The 24,391-nt window shown below is 45.5% G+C and overlaps 3 protein-coding genes across 3 annotated transcripts in view; all 3 read right to left on the bottom strand.

Annotated features, from left to right (window-relative positions):
• fam13a (family with sequence similarity 13 member A) overlaps positions 1–8,283 on the bottom strand; it is a 96,285-nt gene extending 88,002 nt beyond the window's left edge. Inside the window, 1 exon segment of the mRNA XM_046327475.1 lies at positions 7,103–8,283. Coding sequence (XP_046183431.1) covers positions 7,103–7,453 — 351 coding nt within the window. The 5' untranslated portion in view covers positions 7,454–8,283.
• Positions 8,283–12,161, bottom strand: LOC124013287 (chymotrypsin-like elastase family member 2A). Its single transcript, XM_046327553.1, has 5 exons — positions 12,139–12,161; positions 11,774–11,867; positions 11,386–11,581; positions 9,286–9,446; positions 8,283–8,474 (listed from the first exon to the last, which is right to left on the bottom strand). Exons 1-5 carry the CDS (start codon positions 12,159–12,161, stop codon positions 8,283–8,285), a joined length of 666 nt encoding a protein of 221 aa, XP_046183509.1.
• The window catches only part of zgc:154142 (uncharacterized protein LOC555481 homolog), a 54,282-nt gene continuing 41,424 nt past the window's right edge, over positions 11,534–24,391 (bottom strand). Inside the window, 17 exon segments of the mRNA XM_046327552.1 lie at positions 11,534–11,581; positions 11,774–11,867; positions 12,139–12,233; positions 12,365–12,477; positions 12,826–13,008; positions 13,226–13,357; positions 13,360–13,437; positions 14,209–14,355; positions 15,006–15,354; positions 16,085–16,245; positions 16,248–16,335; positions 16,510–16,673; positions 17,680–17,865; positions 17,868–17,929; positions 19,823–19,923; positions 20,836–20,945; positions 21,931–22,115. Of these exon segments, the coding sequence (XP_046183508.1) occupies positions 12,168–12,233; positions 12,365–12,477; positions 12,826–13,008; positions 13,226–13,357; positions 13,360–13,437; positions 14,209–14,355; positions 15,006–15,354; positions 16,085–16,245; positions 16,248–16,335; positions 16,510–16,673; positions 17,680–17,865; positions 17,868–17,929; positions 19,823–19,923; positions 20,836–20,945; positions 21,931–22,115 (2,125 nt within the window). The 3' untranslated portion in view covers positions 11,534–11,581; positions 11,774–11,867; positions 12,139–12,167.

Raw genomic sequence — 24,391 nt, 5'->3', positions numbered from 1 at the left:
AGAGGAGAGCGAGAGAGAAAGAGGAGAGCGAGAGAGAAAGAGGAGAGCGAGAGAGAAAGAGGAGAGCGAGAGAGAGAAGAGGAGAGCGAGAGAGAAAGAGGAGAGCGAGAGAGAGAAAGAGGAGAGCGAGAGAGAAAGAAGAGAGAGAGAGAGAGAGAAAAGAGAGAGCGAGAGAGAAAGAGGAGAGCGAGAGAAAGAGGAGAGCGAGAGAGAAAGAGGAGAGAGAAAGAGAAAGAGCGAGAGAGAGAGAGAGGAGAGCGAGAGAGATCAATAAAGAGCGAGAGAGAAAGAGGAGAGCGAGAGAGATAAATAAAGAGCGAGAGAGAGAAAGAGGAGAGCGAGAGAGATAAATAAAGAGCGAGAGAGAAAGAGGAGAGCGAGAGAGATAAATAAAGAGCGAGAGAGAAAGAGAGATAAATAAAGAGCGAGAGAGAAAGAGGAGAGCGAGAGAGATAAATAAAGAGCGAGAGAGGGGAGCCTCACTATATCACACGGGAGGCTCTGTATGACACAATGGGATCATTGTATTATGTAGTTATTAAGTAGTAGTCAAGTGCCTCCACAAGAAGCAGAACTCATTTAAAACATTCTTTATGAACCTGTTCATCTAGATAAGAAAGAATATTTATTACCCGTTCTATCTGGACACTTCATTTCTACGTAACGTGACTAAATGAGTCTATGCATATGCACACAACACAGCAGCAAGTACGGCCGAACAAAATGACAATACTACCACACACTCCAGGCAAAAGCCATCACGACTCTGTCGTAAAGGGAAGCACTATTACACTGATCTCTGCATATCCCCAATCCATTCAACATTAGCCTGGTCCCAGATCTGTTTGTGTTATCTTGTCAACTCATATGGTCAATGTCTGGGACCGGGCTAATTCGACACAACCATCTAAGGCCTGATGTCACTTTTGGATTTAACCATTCGTCTTCCACTGATTTAAACATACGTCTATAATCTCAGCCGGGCTATTTGGGACCCATCTCCCAGATGGTGCTCAGAGGGTTACGGAGAGGCTCTCTCCTCTCACTCTCTCTCACACACACACACACACACACACACACACACACACACACACACACACACACACACACACACACACACACACACACACACACACACACACACACACACACACACACACACACACACACACACACACACACACACACACACACGCCTTGGTCATTGCTGTACCATGACAGATGCCTTAGCATTAGGACCCCATGTACACACACAAACAGGCGCACACACACACACCTTTGCGATCCCTTTGGGGTCCGGAGATGGCTCTCTCCTCTCACTCACACACACACACACACACACACACACACACACACACACACACACACACACACACACACACACACACACACACACACACACACACACACACACACACACACACACACACACACACACACACACACACACACACACACACACACACACACACACACCATGGCATTGACATTGGCACGCACAGCTCTAAGGGTTCACAGTTTGATTAGAGCAAGGTGATAGCAGATAGGAGGACTGTATAACAACTATGTCTCCCAGTTTGACATTTGAATAATGAAGTTACCCTTTCATCTTGACGGTGTGGTTACACCTCACCTAGCGATGCCTTCCGAGGGAGTAGGAATGTATTACGGGATTATTCTGTAATTGGTTACATATTTTGACGTTCTTGTCACCTACAAGGGAGGGTGAACATTTTTGGGAATAAATGTAATTAATTTGAAATGAACACAGAGATTTTATATGAGCTGTTTTATAAAGTGAATAATGTAATATTAATGGGTTAAAGGAATTTCATTCAACATTAAACTGCTAGACTGTGTACATATCATTGCCAATTTCATCAACGTTTACAGGGAAACATTAGCAAAGCTAAGATTTGTTCTATAGAGCAGCGGTTCCCAAACTGTGTGGTGAGGGCAGGGGTGACGCACCCCCCCCCAAAAAACAACAACATGTGAATGTAATTATTATTATTTATTTTTTAAAGGAACTCGGCTTTAAATTTACTCTTGAAAGTTGTAATAGTAGAACGCACAAAGTGCAATTTCTAAATTGGGTCGTACTTCATCAGTTCCTCTCGTCATGTCAGTCACTGCACACCTTAGAGTCCTATGTATAAATGTCCAGATCAACTAGCCCATGTTTTTTTATTTAGGTTTTTTAACCTATAGATTTTATTGTAATTTCTTTGTCACTCAAATATCACATGAATACTCAGTAGACATGGCAAAATGTACAGAATTGCAGGACATACGCTTTAAACCTGCAAAATTACCTCCACCAAGAGGAGTGTGAACAGTTGTGTCATGAACAGTGCTTGTACCCATAGAAATAGATGTGGTGCAAACACGGGGGGGGGGGGGCGTAGGATGTTACCCAATGCTGGAAGGGGAGCCTGAGTGAAAAAGTGTGGGAACCCCTTGTTTAGAGGATTAAATAGTCAGACTTGGAATATTTCCAGTATGTCTCCAGTACGAGTAGACCTCCAGAATGTCTCCAGAATGTCTCCAGTAGATCTCCAGTACGTCTCAACTCATGTCGGTAGCCATGAAATGCTTTTAAAGGCTGGTCAGGCCTCACATCAACACCATCATCCCAGAAACCCTAGACCCCTCCAATTTGCCTACCGCTCAACAGATCCACAGGTAACGCAATCTCAATCACACTCCACACTGCCCTTTCCCACCTGGACAAAAGGAACACCTATGTGGGAATGCTGTTCATTGACTACAGCTCAGCGTTCAACACCATAGAGCCCACAAAGCTCATCACTAAGCTAAGGATCCTGGGACTAAACACCTCCCTTTGCAACTGGATCCTGGACTTCCTGAAGGGCCGCCCCAGGTGGTGAGGGTAGGCAACAAAACATCTACCACTTTGATCCTCAACACAGGGGCCCCTCAGGGGTACGTGCTCAGTCCCCACCTATACTCCCTGTTCACCTACGACTGTGTGGCCAAGCACAACTCCAACACCATCCTTAAGTTTGCTGACGATACAACGGTGGTAGGCCTGATCACCAACAACGATGAGACAGCCTATAGGAAGGAGATCAGAGACCTGGCAGTGTGGTGCCATGACAACAACCTTTCCCTTAACATGAGCAAGACAAAGGAGATTGTTGTGGGCTACAGGAAAAGGACGGCCGAACACGCCCCCATTCACATCAACAGGGCTGTATTGGAGTGCACCAAGAGACTATCATAGAAATAGACGTGGTGCGTGCACAGGGGGGCGTGGGATGTTACCCAATGCTGGAAATGGGGCCTGAGTGAAAACGTTTGGGAACCCCTGGTATAGAGGATTAGTCAGACTTGGAATATCTCCAGTACGTCTCCGGTACGTCTCCGGTACGTCTCCGATACGTCTCTGATACGTCTCCGGTATATCTCTATACGTTGGCTCAGTACTACAGCTGTAGTAGTATTTCAGTAGTGCTCCTGCGCAGGTGTTTAAGAGCTAAGCCCTGTCTGAGCTACTCTGCCTGTCAGTAACACAAGCCGTTGCAAGCAGATGTCCCCTAAATCTGCACACACACACACGCACGCCATGCACACATATAAACACACACTGGTGACTCACTGAGACAGTGCCCTAGAGTGAGGGATAAGTGTACTACTCACTCAGCTTATAAAGTGGCACAATCAAATACAACTCTTTAACCTTTCTCTCTCTCCCCCCCTTCTCTGTCTCTGTCCATCTCTCTCTCTCTCTCTCTCTCTCTCTCTCTCTCTCTCTCTCTCTCTCTCTCTCTCTCTCTCTCTCTCTCTCTCTCTCTCTCTCTCAATTCAAGGGGCTTTATTGGCACGGGAAACATACATTACCAAAGCAAGTGAACTGGATAAATAAAAGTGAAATAAACAAAGAAATGAACAGTAAATATTACACACAAGTTCCAAAATAATAAAGACATTTCAAATGTCATATTATGTCTATATACAGTGTTGTAACAATGTGAAAATAGTTAAATGTCACGACTTCTCCCGAAGTCGATGCCTCTCCTTGTTCGGGCGGTGCTCGGAAGTCGACGTCACCGGTCTTCTAGCCATCATTGATCTATGTTTCATTTTCTATTGGTTTTGTCTGGTCTTCTTACACACCTGGTTCCAATCCCATTCATTATATGTTGTGTATTTAATCTTCTGTTTCCCCTCATGTCCTTGTCAGAGATTGTTTGTTGTTATGTTCATGTTATATGGATTGGTGTGCGACAGGTTCCCACATTTATTTTGTTATGGACTTTGGTTTTGGAGTTTGTGTTTAAAGTTATAAAAATACTCCATTTATACTGAATTTGATTCTCCTGCGCCTGACTTCCCTGCCACCTACATACACTGTCTTGGGCATCTCACAGTACGGACATTGCAATTTATTGCCCTGTCCACATCTGCAGTCCTCATGCCTCCTTGCAGCATACCTAAAACACGTTCACGCAGATGAGCAGGGACCCTGGGCATCTTTCTTTTTGTGTTTTTCAGAGTCAGTAGAAAGGCCTCTTTAGTGTCCTACGTTTTCATAACTGTGACCATAATTGCCTACCGTCTGTAAGCTGTTAGTGTCTTAACGAACGTTCCACAGGTGCATGTTCATTAATTGATTATGGTTCATTGAACAAGCATGGGAAACTGTGTTTAAACCCTTTACATTGAAGATCTGTGAAGTTATTTGGATTTTTACGAATTATCTTTGAAAGACAGGGTCCTGAAAAAGGGACATTTCTTTTTTTGCTGAGTTTGTGTCTCTAATATGGTCATACATTTGGCAGCTCAGTTTCCAACACGTTTTGTGGGCAGTGTGCACATAGCCTGTCTTCTCTTGAGAGCCAGGTCTGCCTACGGTGACTTTCTCAATAGCAAGGCTATGCTCACTGAGTCTGTACATAGTCAAAGCTTTCCTTAATTTTGTGTCAGTCTCAGTGGTCAAGTATTCTGCCACTGTGTACTCTCTGTTTAGGGCCAAATAGCATTCTAGTTTGCTCTGTTTTTTGTTAATTCTTTCCAATGTGTCAAGTAATTCTCTTTTTGTTTTCTCCTGATATGGTTGGGTCTAATTGTGTTGCTGTCCTGGGGCTCTGTGGGGTCTGTTTGTGAACAGAGCCCCAGGACCAGCTTGCTTAGGGGACTCTTCTCCAGGTTCATCTCTCTGTAGGCGATGGCTTTGTTATGGAAGGTTTGGGAATCGCTTCCTTTTAGGTGGGTGTAGAATTTAACACCTTTCTCTCTCTCACACACACCAACTTTACTTACTTATCAGTGTAATGCTTTTAATGATTCTTGTTAACTACTATAATCTTTCAACTACATAGTACATACACATGAAAGGAAATGCATGCTAATACCTAATGGCCTCCAGCTTGCTACTCTATTGTTGACTCGACCATTATATTGTGATTAGCCTTTTAACCCCTTATCCCCTCTCCTGTCATCATCCCTCTCTCCTCCCCCAGAGGACCAGAGGGACATTATCGAATTACTGCTACAACCTCTTGACGCTGTAAAATAATGGCTTCCTATAAACACCTGGAGGGCCGTGACAGTACAGATGAAGGATGATAATTTGATCACCTGCAGGAAATTTAAAACGTGTCGTGCATTTGATGTTTTAAAAGGTTTCTGAAGTTTGTAATTTGCACCCCGAAATTTCAGACTTGACCTTCCCTTACAAAAAAGGCATCAACCCCTGGAATTTCCATGTATTATAATCCACATAATAATTCACATTTCCTGATGCTGGATAATTATTTTCCAGCTGCAGCAAACTGGCTCAAATTAAGGTCCTACATTTGTAGCAACTGTTGAGTGTTGAAGAGAGTAGTCCATACACTCTTCAACTACTTGTGAACACTTGAGAAAGCATACTTCTTTTGAAGTCCACCATTATAAGTGTCTAGATGGGATGCGAGAGCCTATTCTCATTTACACAGCTTTTTGCGAATAAATCAATTGTATGGTGATTTTAGACCACACAAAAGTTTGGCCGCCTCCTTAACTGACTCACAGAGGGGGATAGCATGCCCTAGCATGCTTCCTCTTGTTCCCTCCCCCTCTTTGTCTCTCCCAATGTGGGTGACCGTAGGAGCAACTGGTATGGCAGCACCACAAGAAAAACAGTCCTAGCAGTAACAACTGCTGCTCAACTAGAAGTCTGTAGTAGTGTCTAGCTCGTATCACAGACTTCATACTATGGGGTAGTTGTTGTCCTTATAAGGCAAGTAATCCTGAGAATATAGAGGGAATGGACTAGGGTTTACTCATAATATTCCTCAAATGTTCCTTTTGCGAGATGGATATTTTTTAAAGAGTTCGTCATAACGGCTTTCATTACAGACTCCCTTTTAAAACTGAGTCACTGGATCATTGCTAAGGAACATGGACTCAGATAGAGTTAGTTAGCATAAAGGTAGCACTCTTCTAGTCATGCTGCCATGATGCCATTCTCTACTGGGTTTATGTGTTGTAGCCCATTAGGGAAGTCTGACTCAGAATTACGTGATGTCGAGTAAGAGTTACCAGGGAGAGAAAAGCTTGGTCTACTGAACACACAGTGCTGGAGAACATTCTTCACTTTCAGTAAACACGTCTTGTCCCTGTTACTCTGATGCGTGTTTGTGTTCAGTAACCTAAATAAAGTTATTTTGAAAGTGGAGGGAGATGTAGAGAGAGAGGACAGTGTTTCAGTGCCAGGAAGAAACAGACTGCAGAACTGTGACAGCTAGAAGACATTTTAAAAAGACTCTCTCTGTGCCCAGACCGATGTAAAAGCCAACTCTCGCTGTCACACACACACACACACACACACACACACACACACACACACACACACACACACACACACACACACACACACACACACACACACACACACACACACACACACACACACACACACACACACACACACACACACACACACACACACACACACACAAGAGTGTGCTGCCTATGTCTGAGTGAACTGTAAGAGTGTCCCGTTATACATCCATAAAGCGTCTTGCCACTGAGATAGAAGCCCCTGTGCCTGCCAGCCGGGTCGGCTGAGGAAAAAGGCTTTGTAGCTACTTACACAGATGGTGAGCGCTCCTGCCCCCATTCTCTTAGGGAAATGCCTGCAGTCTGCAGAAAAGAAGGATGAAGAAAAATGACTATCCTCCCTCCTTCTTCTCCCTGTCTTCACTCCTGTCCCGGATACACACCGCCTAAACCTTGCCCAAAGCTGGCAAACCCTTTCACCCAGACTAGTGCCATCCAAAAGTCCCCAATCAACAGCAAAAATAATCCAAGGTAGAGTGTGGAACAATGGGTAAAGACTCCAGTCTACACAGGAGATTCCTTGTTTTACAACCCCCTGTTCTGAAACACAGATTAGTGGCTGGCTGTCTCCTCCTGGGCTGAAATCTGAGCTCCGCGCTCTCATTGGCTGAGCGGATGGGTCATGTGACTAAAGGAATATTTTGAAGAGTCTGCCTGTAGGATTTGGCTGAGTCAGAAGGGAGAATGGATGACAGTATACTAAGGCTGGGGAGGAAAGGGGGATTTTATAATCCTTATGAGGTAATATGTCGAATCACATGACTGTTCAAGAAGTGGGAAAATATGCAAAATAAGGATTTGATTCAAAGATCCAGAATGGAAGCAATTGCAATATGAATCATGATCACATTACTTACAATATGTCTACGTGGTGAGAATAGGAGTTTGATAGACATTATGCGAAAAGTATTCCCTCAATCACCTGTACTGGTGTACACAGTATAATCCTCATGTCCATAAAGTACTGTGGTGCAGTAGTGTATTAGACCTCCCTACTGGAGTGGCAGGTAGCCTGGCGGCAAAGAGCGTTGGGCCAGGTTTGAAACCCCGAGCCGACTAGGTGAAATACTGTATCAGCCGATGTGCCCATGAGCAAGGCACTTAACCCTAATTGCTCCTATAAGTCACACTGGGTAAGAGCATCTGCTAAATGACTGAAATATATGGGGCCTGCAGTGTATAAATACTGTAGTGTTAAACCTTAATGAGTGTAGACAGGATTGGATCATTTCCCACCTACCTAATAGATCATGTTATGCGTCAGGTTAAACTAATCTGATCCTAGATCTGTGGTTAGGTTCCAACTCCAACCCACACTATCCAACCTGACAAAACAGTTTTGAGATGAGTCATTATAATCTGATCCTAGATCTGTGGTTAGGTAGCAACTAAATCAACATCCCCCAACAGTTCTGAGATCAGTGATTTTCGCTTTAGTTTAGCGACTTCTCATAGATGAACCTCTTCATGTTATCACCGATCCAGTCGTTGAAGGAGGACACTCTGGTGAACACAGAGGGTTTCTTGTCCTTGATACAGCCGAAGGCGCCAAAGCTGACGATGCCGTGGACCTCCCAAGGGTCTGAGGCTGAGGGTTGGCAGGCGAAGGGTCCACCTGAGTCACCCTGCAGAGGAGGAGAGGAGAGAGGATGAGGAGAGGAGCGAGGGATGAGGAGAAAGGAGAGTGAACATTTTAATGTAATTATAGATGACAACTAAAATATTAACAGGATTGAACCAGCAACTGTCCCAAAAGAGTTGGATTACTTTTATCGACAGTCTCGCAAGGAACATAATCGCTAATGAATCATTTTCAGATTCGCATTCACATTAATTCACATCATAAGATAGGAAGCACACGTACTCAACGTACTCAGGCTACTAAGGCTATACGGTAGCAAAACACACTACAGAGGGAAAGAACAACACAGAGTAGCACAAGAGCTGCTGGGTAAAATACATAGCAGCACGTGGAGGTCAAAGACTCACACTGCTGTCATTCATATGGACCTCATTATGACAGACAACTATGTAGTTCCTATGCTCTTTGTCCTCTGTCCCAACACAACAACAAACCAATTAAACCATTATCAAGGCTGACTGATCACAAACAAATGCTATGTGCTGTGTTACATAATGCATTCCAATCAGGAGAAACCCCCGGACTGTATTATCATTGTGTAATATAATAACAAGCCACTTGGTCTCGGTAGAAGCCAAGGTGATACAACCAGCCAACCCCCATATCCTACCGTTACCTACCCCAAAACTAAGCACTAAAGCTGGTTAGTTGGGTTGAACAACCAGGCCTTCTCCCAACCTCTCCTAGCGCAAAACGAGCCACTCTCTGGATAATAGGTTGTACCACCAGGCTCTCTCGGTTCCTCCCCTTGCCCAAAACGAGGCACTGTAGCTGGGTAGGGGTCCGTAGTCTACCTGGCAGGCTGACTTGAGCTCGTCTGGAGACTCGTATCCGGCACAGATCATAGAGGGTCTCAGGGTGTCCCACCAGTAGGCTGGCTTACTGCAGGTGGCAAAGGGGACGATGGGCAGGGCTGCCTGGTTCAACTTCTTAGATACAACAGGGAAGAGGCTACCTGGAGAGAGAGAGATGGGAGGAAGGGGGAGGGCCGGCAAGTAAGGGGAGTGGCTAGACAGGCATGCCCATGTAATGTTCCCCATGCAAATGTCTATAATGACCATTACAACTGCTGTCTAATTCAACATGGACATGATCACACGGTCGCCATGCTAGCTAGCTTCTTAGTTTGCAAGCCTCACTATCCTCATTGAACCCGTTGTGAATAGCCTTAACATATCACTCCTCCTTGTATCTCTATACATGACTGATGTATGGATATCCAGTATGTCTACTAGCTATGTTATAGTCCTATACTAGAGTCATCACTGAGAGTCAATGGGAGCTCAGATAGATACAGAACAGAAGATGTTACAGTCAGATATAGCATTGTGTGTGTCGCTGCCTTGTCACTGTGTGAGGGGTTGAGTGCTTTCTTTGTCTCTCTCTGGGGTCATCTGCTGCAGTGCTGAGTTGATTCAGACTCTATACGTGGTGTCAATAGTGTGCTGAGTTGATTCAGACTCTATATGTGGTGTCAATGCTGTGCTGAGTTGATTCAGACTCTATACGTGGTGTCAATAGTGTGCTGAGTTGATTCAGACTCTATACAATGTGGTGAGTTGATTCAGACTCTATACGTCAATAGTGTGCTGAGTTGATTCAGACTCTATACGTGGTGTCAATAGTGTGCTGAGTTGATTCAGACTCTATACGTGGTGTCAATGCTGTGGAGTGCCACCTGGCCTCATGAAAACTGTATCAGCCCTGAAAAGAACATGACACACCCAGTCAGCCAACACCAGGCTTTGCATTAATATTGTAGCCTGCTTATAATCCCTCCTAGGCGAGGAAATCTATTAATTGACTAAAGCTCAGCGTTCAACACCATAGTACCCTCAAAGTTTATCACTAAGCTAAGGATCCTGGGCCTAAACACCTCCCTCTGCAACTGGATCCTGGACTTCCTGACAGGCTAAGCTGCCTCCCACCCAGGACCTCTACACCAGGCGGTGTCAGAGGAAGGCCCTAAAAAATGTCAAAGACCCCAGCCACCCCAGTCATAGACTGTTCTCTCTACCGCATGGCAAGCGGTACCGGAGTGCCAAGGACAAAAAGGCTTCTCAACAGTTTTTATCCCCAAGCCATAAGACTCCTGAACAGGTAATCAAATGGCTACCCAGACTATTTGCATTGTGTGCCTCCCCCCAACCCCTCTTCTTACGCTGCTGCTATTCTCTGTTTATCATATATGCATAGTCACTTTAACTATACATTCATGTACATACTACTTCAATTGGGCCGACCAACCAGTGCTCCCGCACATTGGCTAACCGGGCTATCTGCATTGTGTCCCACCCACCACCCACCAACCCCTCTTTTACGCTACTGCTACTCTCTGTTCATCATATATGCATAGTCACTTTAACCATATCTACATGTACATACTACCTCAATCAGCCTGACTAGCCGGTGTCTGTATTTAGCCTCGCTACTTTATAGCCTCGCTACTGTAAACAGCCTGTCTTTTTACTGTTGTTTTATTTCTTTACTTACCTATTGTTCACCTAATACATTTTTTGCACTATTGGTTAGAGCCTGTAAGTAAGCATTTCACCTGTTATATTCAGCGCACGTGACAAATAAACTTTTGCTTTTGATTTGATTTGATTTAAATGCCCTGAGCTGGGTGAGATGGGTGGAGCTATCAATGTCAGTTTGAGGAGAGGTTATTTGGGGCTGCTGATGTTATAGCATCATAAAATAGTTAAATGTTTAGTCTCAGCAGAGGTAGGTATTGCTATGCAATATGTGCCGTGTATTTAAATGGTGGATTTTCAAATGTGTATTTGAAGTGGTGTGTCATGTATCTGAATTGCAAGGGTGTGTGTCTGTATGTGCACCTACGAGTGTACCTATTGATGAACTACTATTCCTAAAAACCATAAAAAACATACCTTTCTCGTCGCCCCACCCCGTGACGTAGCAGGGTTTCCCAGCAGGCATCAGGGCGCCGAGCGCCGGCAGACACACGGGACTAATCTCCCTGGTCATGTTGACTTCAGAGCTGAAATGCACCAGGGCGATGTCGTTAGTGATGTCCGTCTTGTCCTGCTCGTACACGAAGCCCTTGTGCCTGATGATGCCGTCCACCTGGAGTCAAAGAAATCAAATCAAATGAAACTTTATTTAGAAGAAAACAAAAATCGCCACCTACTTTACAGTAAATCAATAAAAATGAAGGAGATAAAAAACAATACAGAAAGAGAGACATCATATTACAGTTTATACTTAGATATTACAAGCTTTTATATCTCAATAAATAAACATTCAAATGCTGTTCACCTTGTAGCAGGCCTCATGGGAAGGGAGGTCCCGGGATGTGTTCATGTGGTGTTTACCCAGACACATGCGACAATAGGTGGGGTTACCCAGAGGCCTGGATGGGGTCGGTGGAGAAGGGATTTTTGGTTAAGGTTAGAAAGTTAAAGGGAGTTTCTATTATTACTTGTTACTCACATTTTGGGATTGGATAGAATAATGTGTTAATGTGTGTGTGTGTGTGTGTGTGTGTGTGTGTGTGTGTGTGTGTGTGTGTGTGTGTGTGTGTGTGTGTGTGTGTGTGTGTGTGTGTGTGTGTGTGTGTGTGTGTGTGTGTGTGTGTGTGTGTGTGTGTGTGTGTGTGTGTGTGTGTGTGTGTGTGTGCTTACGCCATGAAGCAGTGAGCGGCCATCAGGACTCATTGCTTGTGGATTAGGGAGCCTCCACAGCCATGCATGTAGGGGATGGGATTAAACGGACTGGCCTGAAGACAGAGAGATTCATCAACATACATGATTACACGCACACACATGCATTTAGGCACTAGTTGCAAATAAGTCCTGCACATACGCGGTAGTGCACACACACACACATACACGCTAACCCAGGCCTCACCTGCATGGAGACTTGCCAGGGCCAGGAGTGAGGCACAGCCTCTACCCCGTTGACCACTCTCAAGGTGGCACTACTGGGGGGTACAGCAGGGCTGCCACACGTCTCAGGCCAGCCTATAGGAAGAAGAGAGACAGGTCAATATACAGTTAATAAAAAGGTACCTATGAAAGTCTTTTCAAAGTGTCAGTCAGTGGGAAATGTCACCTTGCTGTCATGCTGAGACCAAGGTCACTTTTACAGATGAGCCCTGTATACACATCAATACACACATCAATATTCACATCAATGCACGAAAAGTAAAACACAATCATAGAAAAACACATTCTCAGTAAAATGGTCTTCAATCTGCATTTGCCACAGATCTAAGGTCAGATATTTTTATTCCCCCTAATGGTTCATGTTAGGATTTGCGTCAGGGTAATCTGATCCTCGATCTGTGGTTAACCAGTGGTTGTACTTACTGATAGTGATGTTGTCCCATGGGTTAGCGGGAGGGGGAGGCAGAGTGGGGAACAAGTTGGGATCAGTGGTCCAGTAACCACGGAAACCCTTCTTCACATTGGCTTTGTTGCTGAGGAAACGGACCACAGCCGTGTTGCCGACGACAGTAACCTCAGCGGGCGACGCAAAGCCGCAGAAGCCATCTGCACAGGTAACAAATCACAAATAAGAAAAGTATTATTGAAGTAATGTAGATTTATCACATGTACTGTACTTAGTTACATTGATCAAAGTAATGCACCCTTGAAAAAAATACAATTTGTAACCTGAATCCACAGCAGTTCGCAGAAATCCAACAAAATATCCTCTATGAATTCTATTTCAATGTCATCTCTATAGGGTTATCGCTATGGTACCAACCTTGTGAGGTCAACCCTGCTCCACCGTAGATCTCCACGTAGTCCACACACTGTCCCAGCTGGTTCACGGCCTGCACCTCAAAATGGGTGAAGACAATGTGGATGTTAGAAGCTGAGGGGATGGAGATAAGTCAGCCTGGTCTAGGTAGTTGTTAGGCCAGTTGGGAGAGGTGAGTTCTCCCTGCTCACTGCTGAAGACACCTCCACATGAAGCTGTAGGAGGAAGTGGGAGAGAGGAGGGTGGGGACAGTCTGTGTGTAAAGACTTTGTGTAAATCCATAAGAATGTTAGGCTTAGTGGTGAAGTTGAAGGTGCGCTAATGGTAGGAGTGTTGCTAATGGTGCTGATCCTAGAACTGTGCTTAGAGGCTTCTTCCACAAGGAACATCTGTCCATTCACCCAGCTCCACTCACCCTGTCTGGTGTCCACAGCCTTCCAGGAGGCCCTGAAACCCAGCTCCACTCACCCTGGCTGGGGTCCAGAGCCTTCCAGGAGGTCCTGAAGCCCAGCTCCACTCACCCTGTCTGGTGTCCACAGCCTTCCAGGAGGCCCTGAAGCCCAGCTCCACTCACCCTGGCTGGGGTCCACAGCCTTCCAGGAGGCCCTGAAGCCCAGCTCCACTCACCCTGGCTGGGGTCCACAGCCTTCCAGGAGGCCCTGAAGCCCAGCTCCACTCACCCTGTCTGGTGTCCACAGCCTTCCAGGAGGCCCTGAAGTCCAGCTCCACTCACCCTGTCTGGTGTCCACAGCCTTCCAGGAGGCCCTGAAGCACAGCTCCACTCACCCTGGCTGGGGTCCACAGCCTTCCAGGAGGCCCTGAAGCCCAGCTCCACTCACCCTGTCTGGTGTCCACACCCTTCCAGGAGGCCCTGAAGCCCAGCTCCACTCACCCTGTCTGGTGTCCACAGCCTTCCAGGAGTCCCTGAAGTCCAGCTCCACTCACCCTGGCTGGGGTCCACAGCCTTCCAGGAGGCCCTGAAGCACAGCTCCACTCACCCTGGCTGGGGTCCACAGCCTTCCAGGAGGCCCTGAAGCCGGTGTCCACCACCTTGTTGTTGGAGGTGAAATAGAGGCTCAGTCTGTCACCGATACTCACTAGGTCCTGAGGGGGAATGTGACTGCAGTAGGTACCTACAAAGGAGACATAAGGAGGTTATAAGGTGACGTGGTGAGGTTATAAAGATACATTAAGGGGTCATAAGGAGGCATGCAGTGCATCACTTAATTGGTCTCCTCTCCTTCTTATGTACTGACAGGATAGATAGAGAGAAGCAAGATCTTTCTTCTGATATGAGACAAATCAAGGGTTTCAAAGGCTAATCAAACACTGTCTCCTGGGCCTTAATCTACAACTGTCATTATGATAACGACAGTAATCTGTCTACTGTGATTAATGATATTCAACTACCCTATTATCATGTCCATCAATACGTGTCCTGGCTGACAAAGCGTATCAGTTGTTGAAGAGACAAGTGCATTCTCTGTTACAGCTTTCTTGTCACAGTGTTTCATCTGGTCTCCCAGTCAGTTGTACGGCTGCCAGAGCAAACAACTTGTCATTTACTCTTAATCATATTGGAAAGTAATGCCATTGACGTGTTCGAGGTGAGACACAATAAAGCACACAGTAATCTCATTTATCAGACACAAGTGACCCCGCAAATTAATCGTCAGACAGGGTGTGTGTGCTCACGCAAGCCACATACATACACACACACCCCATATCACCCACCCCCCCTCCTCCCACACACACCAAAGACCCTTACATACGGCTGTACTACCTAGGCTGGCTAAGCTGTCGTTGATGGTGACCTTGTCGTTGGGACACAGCTGGGTGTCCTCCAGGGAGAACTTGTGGAAGTGCAGGTGGACCAGTTTACCGTCGGGCACCTTGATGTGCCACTGGCAGTGGGCACCGTTACTGTAGCTGCCCGGGTGCCCCATGCTGGACAACACGCCGCTCTCGCCAGCCATGTCCTTTGACCCGCCGCAGCCAGATGCTACAAAGAGAGGAGGAAAGGGGATGGGAAGGAAGTTGAAGGGAGGACAGGAAGGGACAAAGAGAGAAAGAGGGGAGTCGGAGAGAGAGTGAGGGAAAGAGAGAGAAAGAGGGGAGTCGGAGAGAGAGAGAGGGAAAGAGAGAGAAAGAGGGGAGTCGGAGAGAGAGAGAGGGAAAGAGAGAGAAAGAGGGGAGTCGGAGAGAGAGAGAGGGAAAGAGAGAGAAAGAGGGGAGTCGGAGAGAGAGAGTGTCATGCAGGTGAAAGAGGACCCAAAAGCGACTTGGCGAAAACAGAGTCTTTAATCCAGTAAAGTAAATACAAACAAAAAACACAACTTTCACTCGAAATGAGAGGACAAACTGGAGACTCGATCTTGAACAGCAGGTGAACAGCAGGTTGCCTCGGGAAGGCACTTGAACCAGACAGACTCAGACACCTGCTCACCACGCAGCATCTGAGGAAAACACGACACGACAGGGCGATACACAAACACAGCACGGTGAATTCTAGACAAGGAACCGACAGGACAGGAACGGAACACAAAGGAAGAAATAGGGACTCTAATCAGGGGAAAGGATCGGGAACAGGTGTGGGAAGACTAAATGATTGATTAGGGAATAGGAACAGCTGGGAGCAGGAACGGAACGATAGAGAGAAGAGAGAGAGAGAGAGTGAGAGAGGGAGGGGGAGAGAGGGAGGGATAGAAAGAGGGAAAGAACCTAATAAGACCAGCAGAGGGAAACGAATAGAATGGGAAGCACAGGGACAAGACAAGATAATAAATGACAAAACATGACAGAGAGAGGGAAAGAGAGAGAAAGAGGGGAGTCAGAGAGAGAGAGGGAAAGGGAAAGAGGGGAGTCGGAGAGAGAGAGGGGGAAAGAGAGAGAAAGAGGTGAGTCAGAGAGAGAGAGGGAAAGAGAGAGAAAGAGGGGAGTCAGAGAGAGAGGGAAAGAGAGAGAAAGAGGGGAGTCAGACATCCAGGAGATGTAGGCCGAGGCACGGGTGAACACAGAAGGTTGCAGCCATTGGGACCAAAGCTGGTGATGCCGTGCACCTCCCAGGGAGCGTTGGCAGAGTCCTGGCACACCAGGGGACCGCCCGAATCCCCCTGTGTCACATGACGAGGGTCAACAGCACTTCATATTGATGACATCATCAACACAACCATGACATCATTAATCAAATCGTTTTTTTGTATCATGTAATAACTGCATAAGTCAATGGATCATTTTTTGCATTATAGAGTATAATACTATGGCGGGTATATATCCCACTTGAGTACCTGACAGACAGACTTGAGCTCGTCAGGCAAGGTGTAGCCCATGCAGATCATGGAGGTCTTGACCTGGAACCACCAGTAGTCCATCTTCTTACAGGTGTTGAAGGGCACCACCGGCAGGGCCACCTGGTTCAGGGTCTCAGCTACTTTGGCATTCATGGAATCACCTGACTAAAAAAGATAGAACTGGTTAATTTATTGTTTGGCCCTCAGCTACTTTGGTATTCATGGAATCTTCTGATTAAAAATAAATTAGTTGCTGTTATCAACTGATAGTGCTTGACATTTATTTTAGACTAATCCTTTTTAGATGCTTTTTCATAGAAAACAAAGGCTGTGTTTACACAGGCAGCCCAATTGCGATCTTTTTTTCACTAGTTGGTATCAGGTCAGCTCTGAAAAAGATCTGATTTGATAAGATCTGATGTGATTGGTCAAAAGACCAATTAGTGAACCAAAAAAAGAACAGAATTGGGCTGCCTGTGTGAACGCAGCCAAAGACGTGTACAGCGAGATCAACGTTGAAATTCAGTGGATGTATTTTCAATTGTTAACCAACAGAGGGGGTGAAAGCACCAGGAGAACTGGAACCAGGATTGGCAGTATGGAAATAGGAAAACTGGTCAAGGAATGAATTATGGTGGTTGGATTGATTGTTGTATTTTGGTGTAACTTGTACGTGCTTGTATATATTTGTGGAAGGGAAGAGTCATATGTTTTTTTCTGACAGCAAAATTAGGTCACAATCCTAATATCTTGCTCTGACTGCATCCCACTTATCTACACAATACATATTGTAGCACCCTTAACCCAACCCCTAGCAACCTCGTCAAGAGATTTGGATCACTGCATAAGGTGTTGGGTTGATAGGTGCTGGTCTGGGTTAACCCTCCAATATCATGGTATCCTCCAATAGGAGTCACAATAAATGGCAGACATCACAAAACATCTCAAGGCTTCACCAGTCTTCATCTCCACAGCCGATGGCATAGCATTGATTGTATGTTCACTACACAACGCCTGTGTCCCAAATGGCACCTATTCCCTATGCAGTGTGCTACTTTTGACCAGGGCCCATAGGGCTCTATATAGGGAATAGGGTGGAATTTGGGACGCATCCTCATATGAGACAAAAGAGGTCACAGCAAATCGTGGACGTCCCAGACCCCTCACCAGTCTCATCTCCCCAGCCGGTGGCGTAACACTTCTTGCCCCCCTCCAGGACCTCCTCCAGGGAGGGCAGGCAGGAGTAGGAGATCTGATCGCTGGGGGTCACTTCCCCACCCAGCCTGACGAGGGCGATGTCGAACTCCACCGTGGGCAACGTGGGGTACTTGAAGCCCTCGTGGCGGTAGATGCTTCTGTGAACGTCAGGTTGTGTTTGCCCAGGCACATTTTCCAGCACTGGAGCTCGTCAGCGTACCTGGAGCTCGTCAGCGTACCTGGAGCTCGTCAGCGTACCTGGAGCTCGTCAGCGTACCTGGAGCTCGTCAGCGTACCTGGAGCTCGTCAGCGTACCTGGAGAGAGTCAGCGTACCTGGAGAGAGTCAGCGTACCTGGAGAGAGTCAGCGTACCTGGAGAGAGTCAGCGTACCTGGAGAGAGTCAGCGTACCTGGAGAGAATCAGCGTACCTGGAGAGAGTCAGCGTACCTGGAGAGAGTCAGCGTACCTGGAGAGAGTCAGCGTACCTGGAGAGAATCAGCGTACCTGGAGCTCGTCAGCGTACCTGGAGCTCGTCAGCGTACCTGGTGCTCGTCAGCGTACCTGGAGCTCGTCAGCGTACCTGGAGCTCGTCAGCGTACCTGGAGAGAGTGAGTCACATAGATCCTAATGTTTAGTGCACTCATTGTATAAACACACACACTGATGCAGACATCCTCTTTAACATAACCACCTATAACTACATCATAGAAATTGAATGATTTGACTTGGGAATATACACTTTAAAGGATCTATTTCTATGTACAAAACCAACCACCAACCAACAGAAAAACCTACAGTGTACAGAGTTCGCTGGCAGTAGCAGCATACCATCAATTCCTATCTATCAGCATGGTTCTCTGTGACAGGGCAGAATTAACTCTGTGGGTCATCATACACAGTTGGAGACATTCATTGGACTAACAAGACCCAGCACCAGCCCTGTAACAAGTCTTAGATAAGGACCTAGGTAATGGTTGTGACAGACAGAGGCATAGGCGTCCCAAAGAACTGCCTGTCTGCATTAAGATAATAGGCTCCAGACACAGGGACATTTTCTCAACTTTCATGGTCTAAAAATACTTTTCTGTTTACTTCACACGACACAGAACAATATTACGTAATGTCAGCTCAGTGGTGTAAAGTACTTAAGTAAAAATACTTTCAAGTCCCAAGTACTACTTAAGTAGTTTTTTTATAGATTTTTTTGACAACTTTTAGTTTTACTCCACTGCATTCCTAAAGAAAATAATGTACTTTTTAATCCATACATTTTCCTTGACACCCAAAAGTACTTGTTACATTCCGAATGCTTAGCAGCAGGGTAGGAACATTTTCCAATTCAAGCACATCAAGAAAACATCCCTGGTCATCATTACTGCCTCTTATCTGGCAGACTCACTAAACACAAATGCTCCATTTGTAAATTATGTCTGAGTTTTGTAGTGTGCCCTGGCACTCTACAATAAGAACATCGTGCTGTCTGGTTTTCTTAATATTAGGAATGTAAAATTATTTAATACTTGAACTTTTTCTTTTGATACTTAAATATATTTGAGCAATTACATTTACTTTTGATACTTAAGTACATTTAAAACCAAATACTTTTAGACTTTTACTCAAGTAATATTTTACTGGGTGACTTTCACTTTTACTTGAGTAATTTTCTATGAAGTTATCTTTACATTTACTTAAGTACGACCATTGGGTACATTTCACACCACTGTGTCAGCTCAATCAAATGTAAAAGGTACATTTTAAAATCTCAAAAGGTAAAAATGTATGCCAAAATCGTCTTGTTTTGTGCACACCATAGGGACATGCTGGCCTACATGTACGGTGATATGTACCTGTGACACAGTTGAGGGGAGTGCACATTTATAGGAATAGAATTACCGCCCAACACGGAATGGACCATTGAATTGAATGAGAATGTCTGTTCTAGTAATTCTGCCTCTGTGTCTACGTCCCAAATGGCACCCGTTTCCCTATATATTTCACTACTTTTGACCAGGGCCTATGCGTCTCAAATGGCACCCTACTCCCTATAGGTCCTGGTCAAAAGTAGTGCCCTAAATAGGGTGCCATTTGGGACTCAACCTGTAGTTCATTCACCGTATGAAGCAATGGGCAGCTGTCATAACCCAGTTCTTATGGATGAGAGTTCCTCCGCAGGTGTGGAAGAACTTGGGCGTCTCCTGACTGCTAGGCCAAACCTGGGTAAAATAAAACAGCAGTTTTTAAAGTGATAGATCACCCAAATTATTCAATGAGATGTTGGTTTCCTTAGCCTGTAAGCAGTCTACGGACAAGTTACGATAGCAATCCATGCTATGGTCCGTGTCCCTAGACTGCTCACAGGGCAAGGAAACCAAAGTCATTTGTTTGAACTATTCCTTCAATTGTGAGCCAGTCGTGCCTATTTGTCTTCTAAAGGCCAAATCTGTGGGACAGACAGTGCGCAAACACACAACCACTCACACGCACAAACAAGCATAGTGTACGACGATGCCTCTGATATGATCAAAGTTGTTTTAAATAATGATGGGGTTGTGTTGAAGGGACCCTTCTCATTAAGTTTTATTAGCAGTGTGTGTGTGTGCCTGTGTGTGCCTGTGTGTGTGTGTGTGTGTGTGTGTGTGTGTGTGTGTGTGTGTGTGTGTGTGTGTGTGTGTGTGTGTGTGTGTGTGTGTGTGTGTGTGTGTGTGTGTGTGTGTGTGTGTGTGTGTGTGTGTGTGTGTGTGTGTGTGTGTGCACGCGCAGTCTCAGGGTGTGTGTGTAATCCGACCCATGTAATGATGATGTCAATTAACAAACATGTCCCAACTGAAAGAAGTCTTGTCCCTGTGACGAGTGTAGCTGCATCATGATAACAGGGAATCTCATTCAAAACCTATTGGTGATATTGCCCTTGAGAGATGAGATGTTGTGTATATGAATTCACTTGTTGTTGTAAAAAAAGTTGACACATTTGTGATGTTCCCTGATGCATAATCACGTGACTTGGTTCTGGGTATATGCCTAAGACATGTTAGCAACCAGGCAGCCATTTTGGATTTGATTCTAGAATAACAGTGTTTGATGGATCTAAATGACCCTAAATAGAGTTTAGACAGACAGTGTCTCACCTGCATGGACACCTGCCAGGGCCAGGAGTGGGGGTTGGCTGGCTCTCCATTGACTATGCGGGGGTGGATGGTGGGGGGAATGGCGGGTTTGCCACATGTGGTTGGCCATTCTAGAGTAAAGGACAGAACAGTTGTTATCTTATCTGACATCAGCGATAAGACTAAAGGGTTATTGTTTTGATAGCAGTAAGAATTTTTCCCATAGTCATCTCCTCCCCTCTCCTCTCCTATTCCTTTCCTCTCCTCTCAGCTGTGCCCGAGAAGAACCCCCCCCCCCCCCCCCGAGGCAGCACGATGCACAGTCCATCTGTAAAACTCGATTTCAGCAATTGGCTTGGCAGGGGCCCGGCCACCTGGGGCCCATCAAAGGGTAAAGAATGGGGCAAAGGGTAAGAGACAACCAGAGGGCAACTGCTGCACTAAGGGCACTTCATACTACACTGTCTGCATCCTAAAATGGCACCCTATTCCTTATACAGATAATAGTATACTAATTTTGACTGGAACCCTACTGGGCTCTGGTCAAAATCAATGCACTATAGAGAATAGGGTCATTTGGAACGTACCATGGTGTTTACAGCTCCACCAAATAATCTAGTTTTACTACACATCTGGGCACTACACATCTGGGCACTACACATCTGGGCACTACACATCTGGGCACTACACATCTGGGCAAATACACCCAGGATTCTACTGTACTCTACAGACTGGCCACCTGAAGGGCTTTTGGGGGGGCGTTACATGGCCTTAGGGTCGTTGTCCTGTTGGAGGGTGAACGTTCACCCCAGTCTGAGGTCCTGAGCGCTCTCACGCAGGTTTTCATCAAGGATCTCTCTGTAATTTGATCCATTAATCTTTCCCTAAATCCTGACTAGTCTCCCAGTCCCTGCCGCTAAAAAAACATCCCCACAGCATGATGCTGCCACCACCATGCTTCACCGTAAGGATGGTGCCAGATTTCCTCTAGACGTGACGTTTGGCATTCAGGCCAAAGAGTTCAATCTTGGTTTCATCAGACCAGAGAATCTTGTTTCTCATGGTCTGAGAGTCTTTAGGTCACTTTTGGTAAACTCCAAGTGGGCTGTCATGTACCTTTTACTGAGGAGTGGTTTCCATCTGCAGAGATTGTTGCCCTTCTGGAAGTTTCTCTCATCTCCACAAAGGAACTCTGTAGCTCAGTCAGAATGATAGTCGGCTTCTCGGTCACCCCCCTGACCAAGGCCCTTCTCCCTCGATTGCTCAGTTTGGCCGGGCGGCCAGTTCTAGGAAGAGTCTTCCTAGAGGACAAAAATCAGTTAACCACCTAACTAAGGAACTCAATTTAACCTTGCGCAATACCCTAGATGCAGTTGCACCCCTAAAAACTAAAAACATTTCTTATAAGAAACTAGCTCCCTGGTATAAAGAAAATACCCAAGCTCTGAAGCAAGCTTCCAGAACATTTGAACAGAAATGGCGCCACACCAAACTGGAAGTCTTCCATCTAGCTTGGAAAGACAATACCGTGCAACATTGAAGATCCCCTTACTGCTGCTCGATCATCCTATTTTTCCAACTTAATTGAGGAAAATAAGAATAATCCAAAATGTATTTTTGATACTGTCGCAAAGCTAACTAAAAAGCAGTATTCCCGAAGTGAGGATGGCTTTCACTTCAGCAGTAATAAATTCATGAACTTCTTTGAGGAAAAGATCATGATTATTAGAAAGCAAATTACGGACTGCTCTTTAAATCTGCGTATTCCTTCAAAGCTCAGTTGTCCTGAGTCTGCACAACTCTGCCAGGACCTAGGATCAAGAGAGACACTCAAGTGTTTTAGTACTTTATAATGGCATCAGACTGAGGCTCTGCATCTGTCCTCGTGCTCCTAGACCTTAGTGCTGCTTTTGATGCCATCGATCACCACATTCTTTTGGAGAGATTGGAAACCCAAATTGGTCTACACGGACAAGTTCTGGCCTGGTTTAGATCTTATCTGTCGGAAAGATATCAGTTTGTCTCTGTGAATGGTTTGTCCTCTGACAAATCAACTGTAAATTTTGGTGTTCCTCAAGGTTCCATTTTTGGACCACTTGTTTTCACTATATATTTTACCTCTTGGGTATGTCATTCAAAAACATAATGTTAACTTTCACTGCTATGCGGATGACACACAGCTGTACATTTCAATGAAACATGGTGAAGCCCCAAAATTGCCCTCGCTCGAAGCCTGTGTTTCAGACATAAGGAAGTGGATGGCTGCAAACGTTCTACTTTTAAACTCGGACAAAACAGAGATGCTTGTTCTAGGTCCCAAGAAACAAAGAGATCTTCTGTTGAACCTGACAATTAATCTTAATGGTTGCACAGTCGTCTCAAATAAAACTGTGAAGGACCTCGGCGTTACTCTGGACCCTGATCTCTCTTTTGCCGAACATATCAAGACTGTTTCAAGGACAGCTTTTTTCCATCTACGTAACATTGCAAAAATCAGAAACTTTCTGTCCAAAAATGATGCAGAAAAATGTATCCATGCTTTTGTTACTTCTAGGTTAGACTACTGCAATGCTCTACTTTGTCACGCCTTGGTCATTGTATTTTGTGTTTTTGTTATATGTTTGGGTAGGCCAGGGTGTGACATGGGTTTATATGTTGTATTCGTATTGGGGTTTGTATTATTTGGGATTGCGGCTGATTAGGGGTGTGTCTAGTTAGGCTTGGCTGCCTGAGGCGATTCTCAATCAGAGTCAGGTGCTTGTCGTTGTCTCTGATTGAGAACCGTATTTAGACAGTCTGACTTTCGCTTTGTATTTTGTGGGTGTTTGTTTCACGTTTCGTTTGTTGTTTTCGTATTTCAGTTATTTCATGCACCGTTTTCATTCATTAAAGTCATGAGTAACCTACACGCTGCATTTCGGTCTGACTCTCTTCTTACAACAGACTAACGTCGTTACATACTTTCCAGCTACCCAGATAAAGCACTAAATTAACTTCAGTTAGTGCTAAATACGGCTGCTAGAATCCTGACTAGAACCAAAACATACGATCATATTACTCCAGTGCTAGCCTCCCTACACTGGCTTCATGTCAAGGCAAGGGCTGATTTCAAGGTTTTACTGCTAACCAACAAAGCATTACATGGGCTTGCTCCTACCTATCTCTCTGATTTGGTCCTGCCGTACATACCTACACGTACGCTACGGTCACAAGACGCAGGCCTCCTAATTGTCCCTAGAATTTCTAAGCAAACAGCTGGAGGCAGAGCTTTCTCCTATAGAGCTCCATTTTTATGGAATGGTCTGCCTACCCATGTGAGAGACGCAGACTCGGTCTCAACCTTTAAGTCTTTACTGAAGACTCATCTCTTCTGTGGGTCATATGATTGAGTGTAGTCTGGCCCAGGAGTGTGAAGGTGAAGGGAAAGGCTCTGGAGCAACGAACCACCCTTGCTGACTGGGATTCTCTGCCTCTAACCCTATTACAGGGACTGAGTCACTGGCTTACTGGTGCTCTTTCAAGCCGTCCCTAGGAGGGGTGCGTCACTTGAGTGGGTTGAGTCACTGATGTGATCTTC

Source organism: Oncorhynchus gorbuscha, linkage group LG24 (genome assembly GCF_021184085.1).
Source record: "Oncorhynchus gorbuscha isolate QuinsamMale2020 ecotype Even-year linkage group LG24, OgorEven_v1.0, whole genome shotgun sequence".
In the NCBI taxonomy this organism is placed as follows: Eukaryota; Metazoa; Chordata; class Actinopteri; order Salmoniformes; family Salmonidae; genus Oncorhynchus; species Oncorhynchus gorbuscha.
Note: the sequence above shows the minus strand (reverse complement) of the source record. Positions and strands in the feature narration are given on the sequence as shown.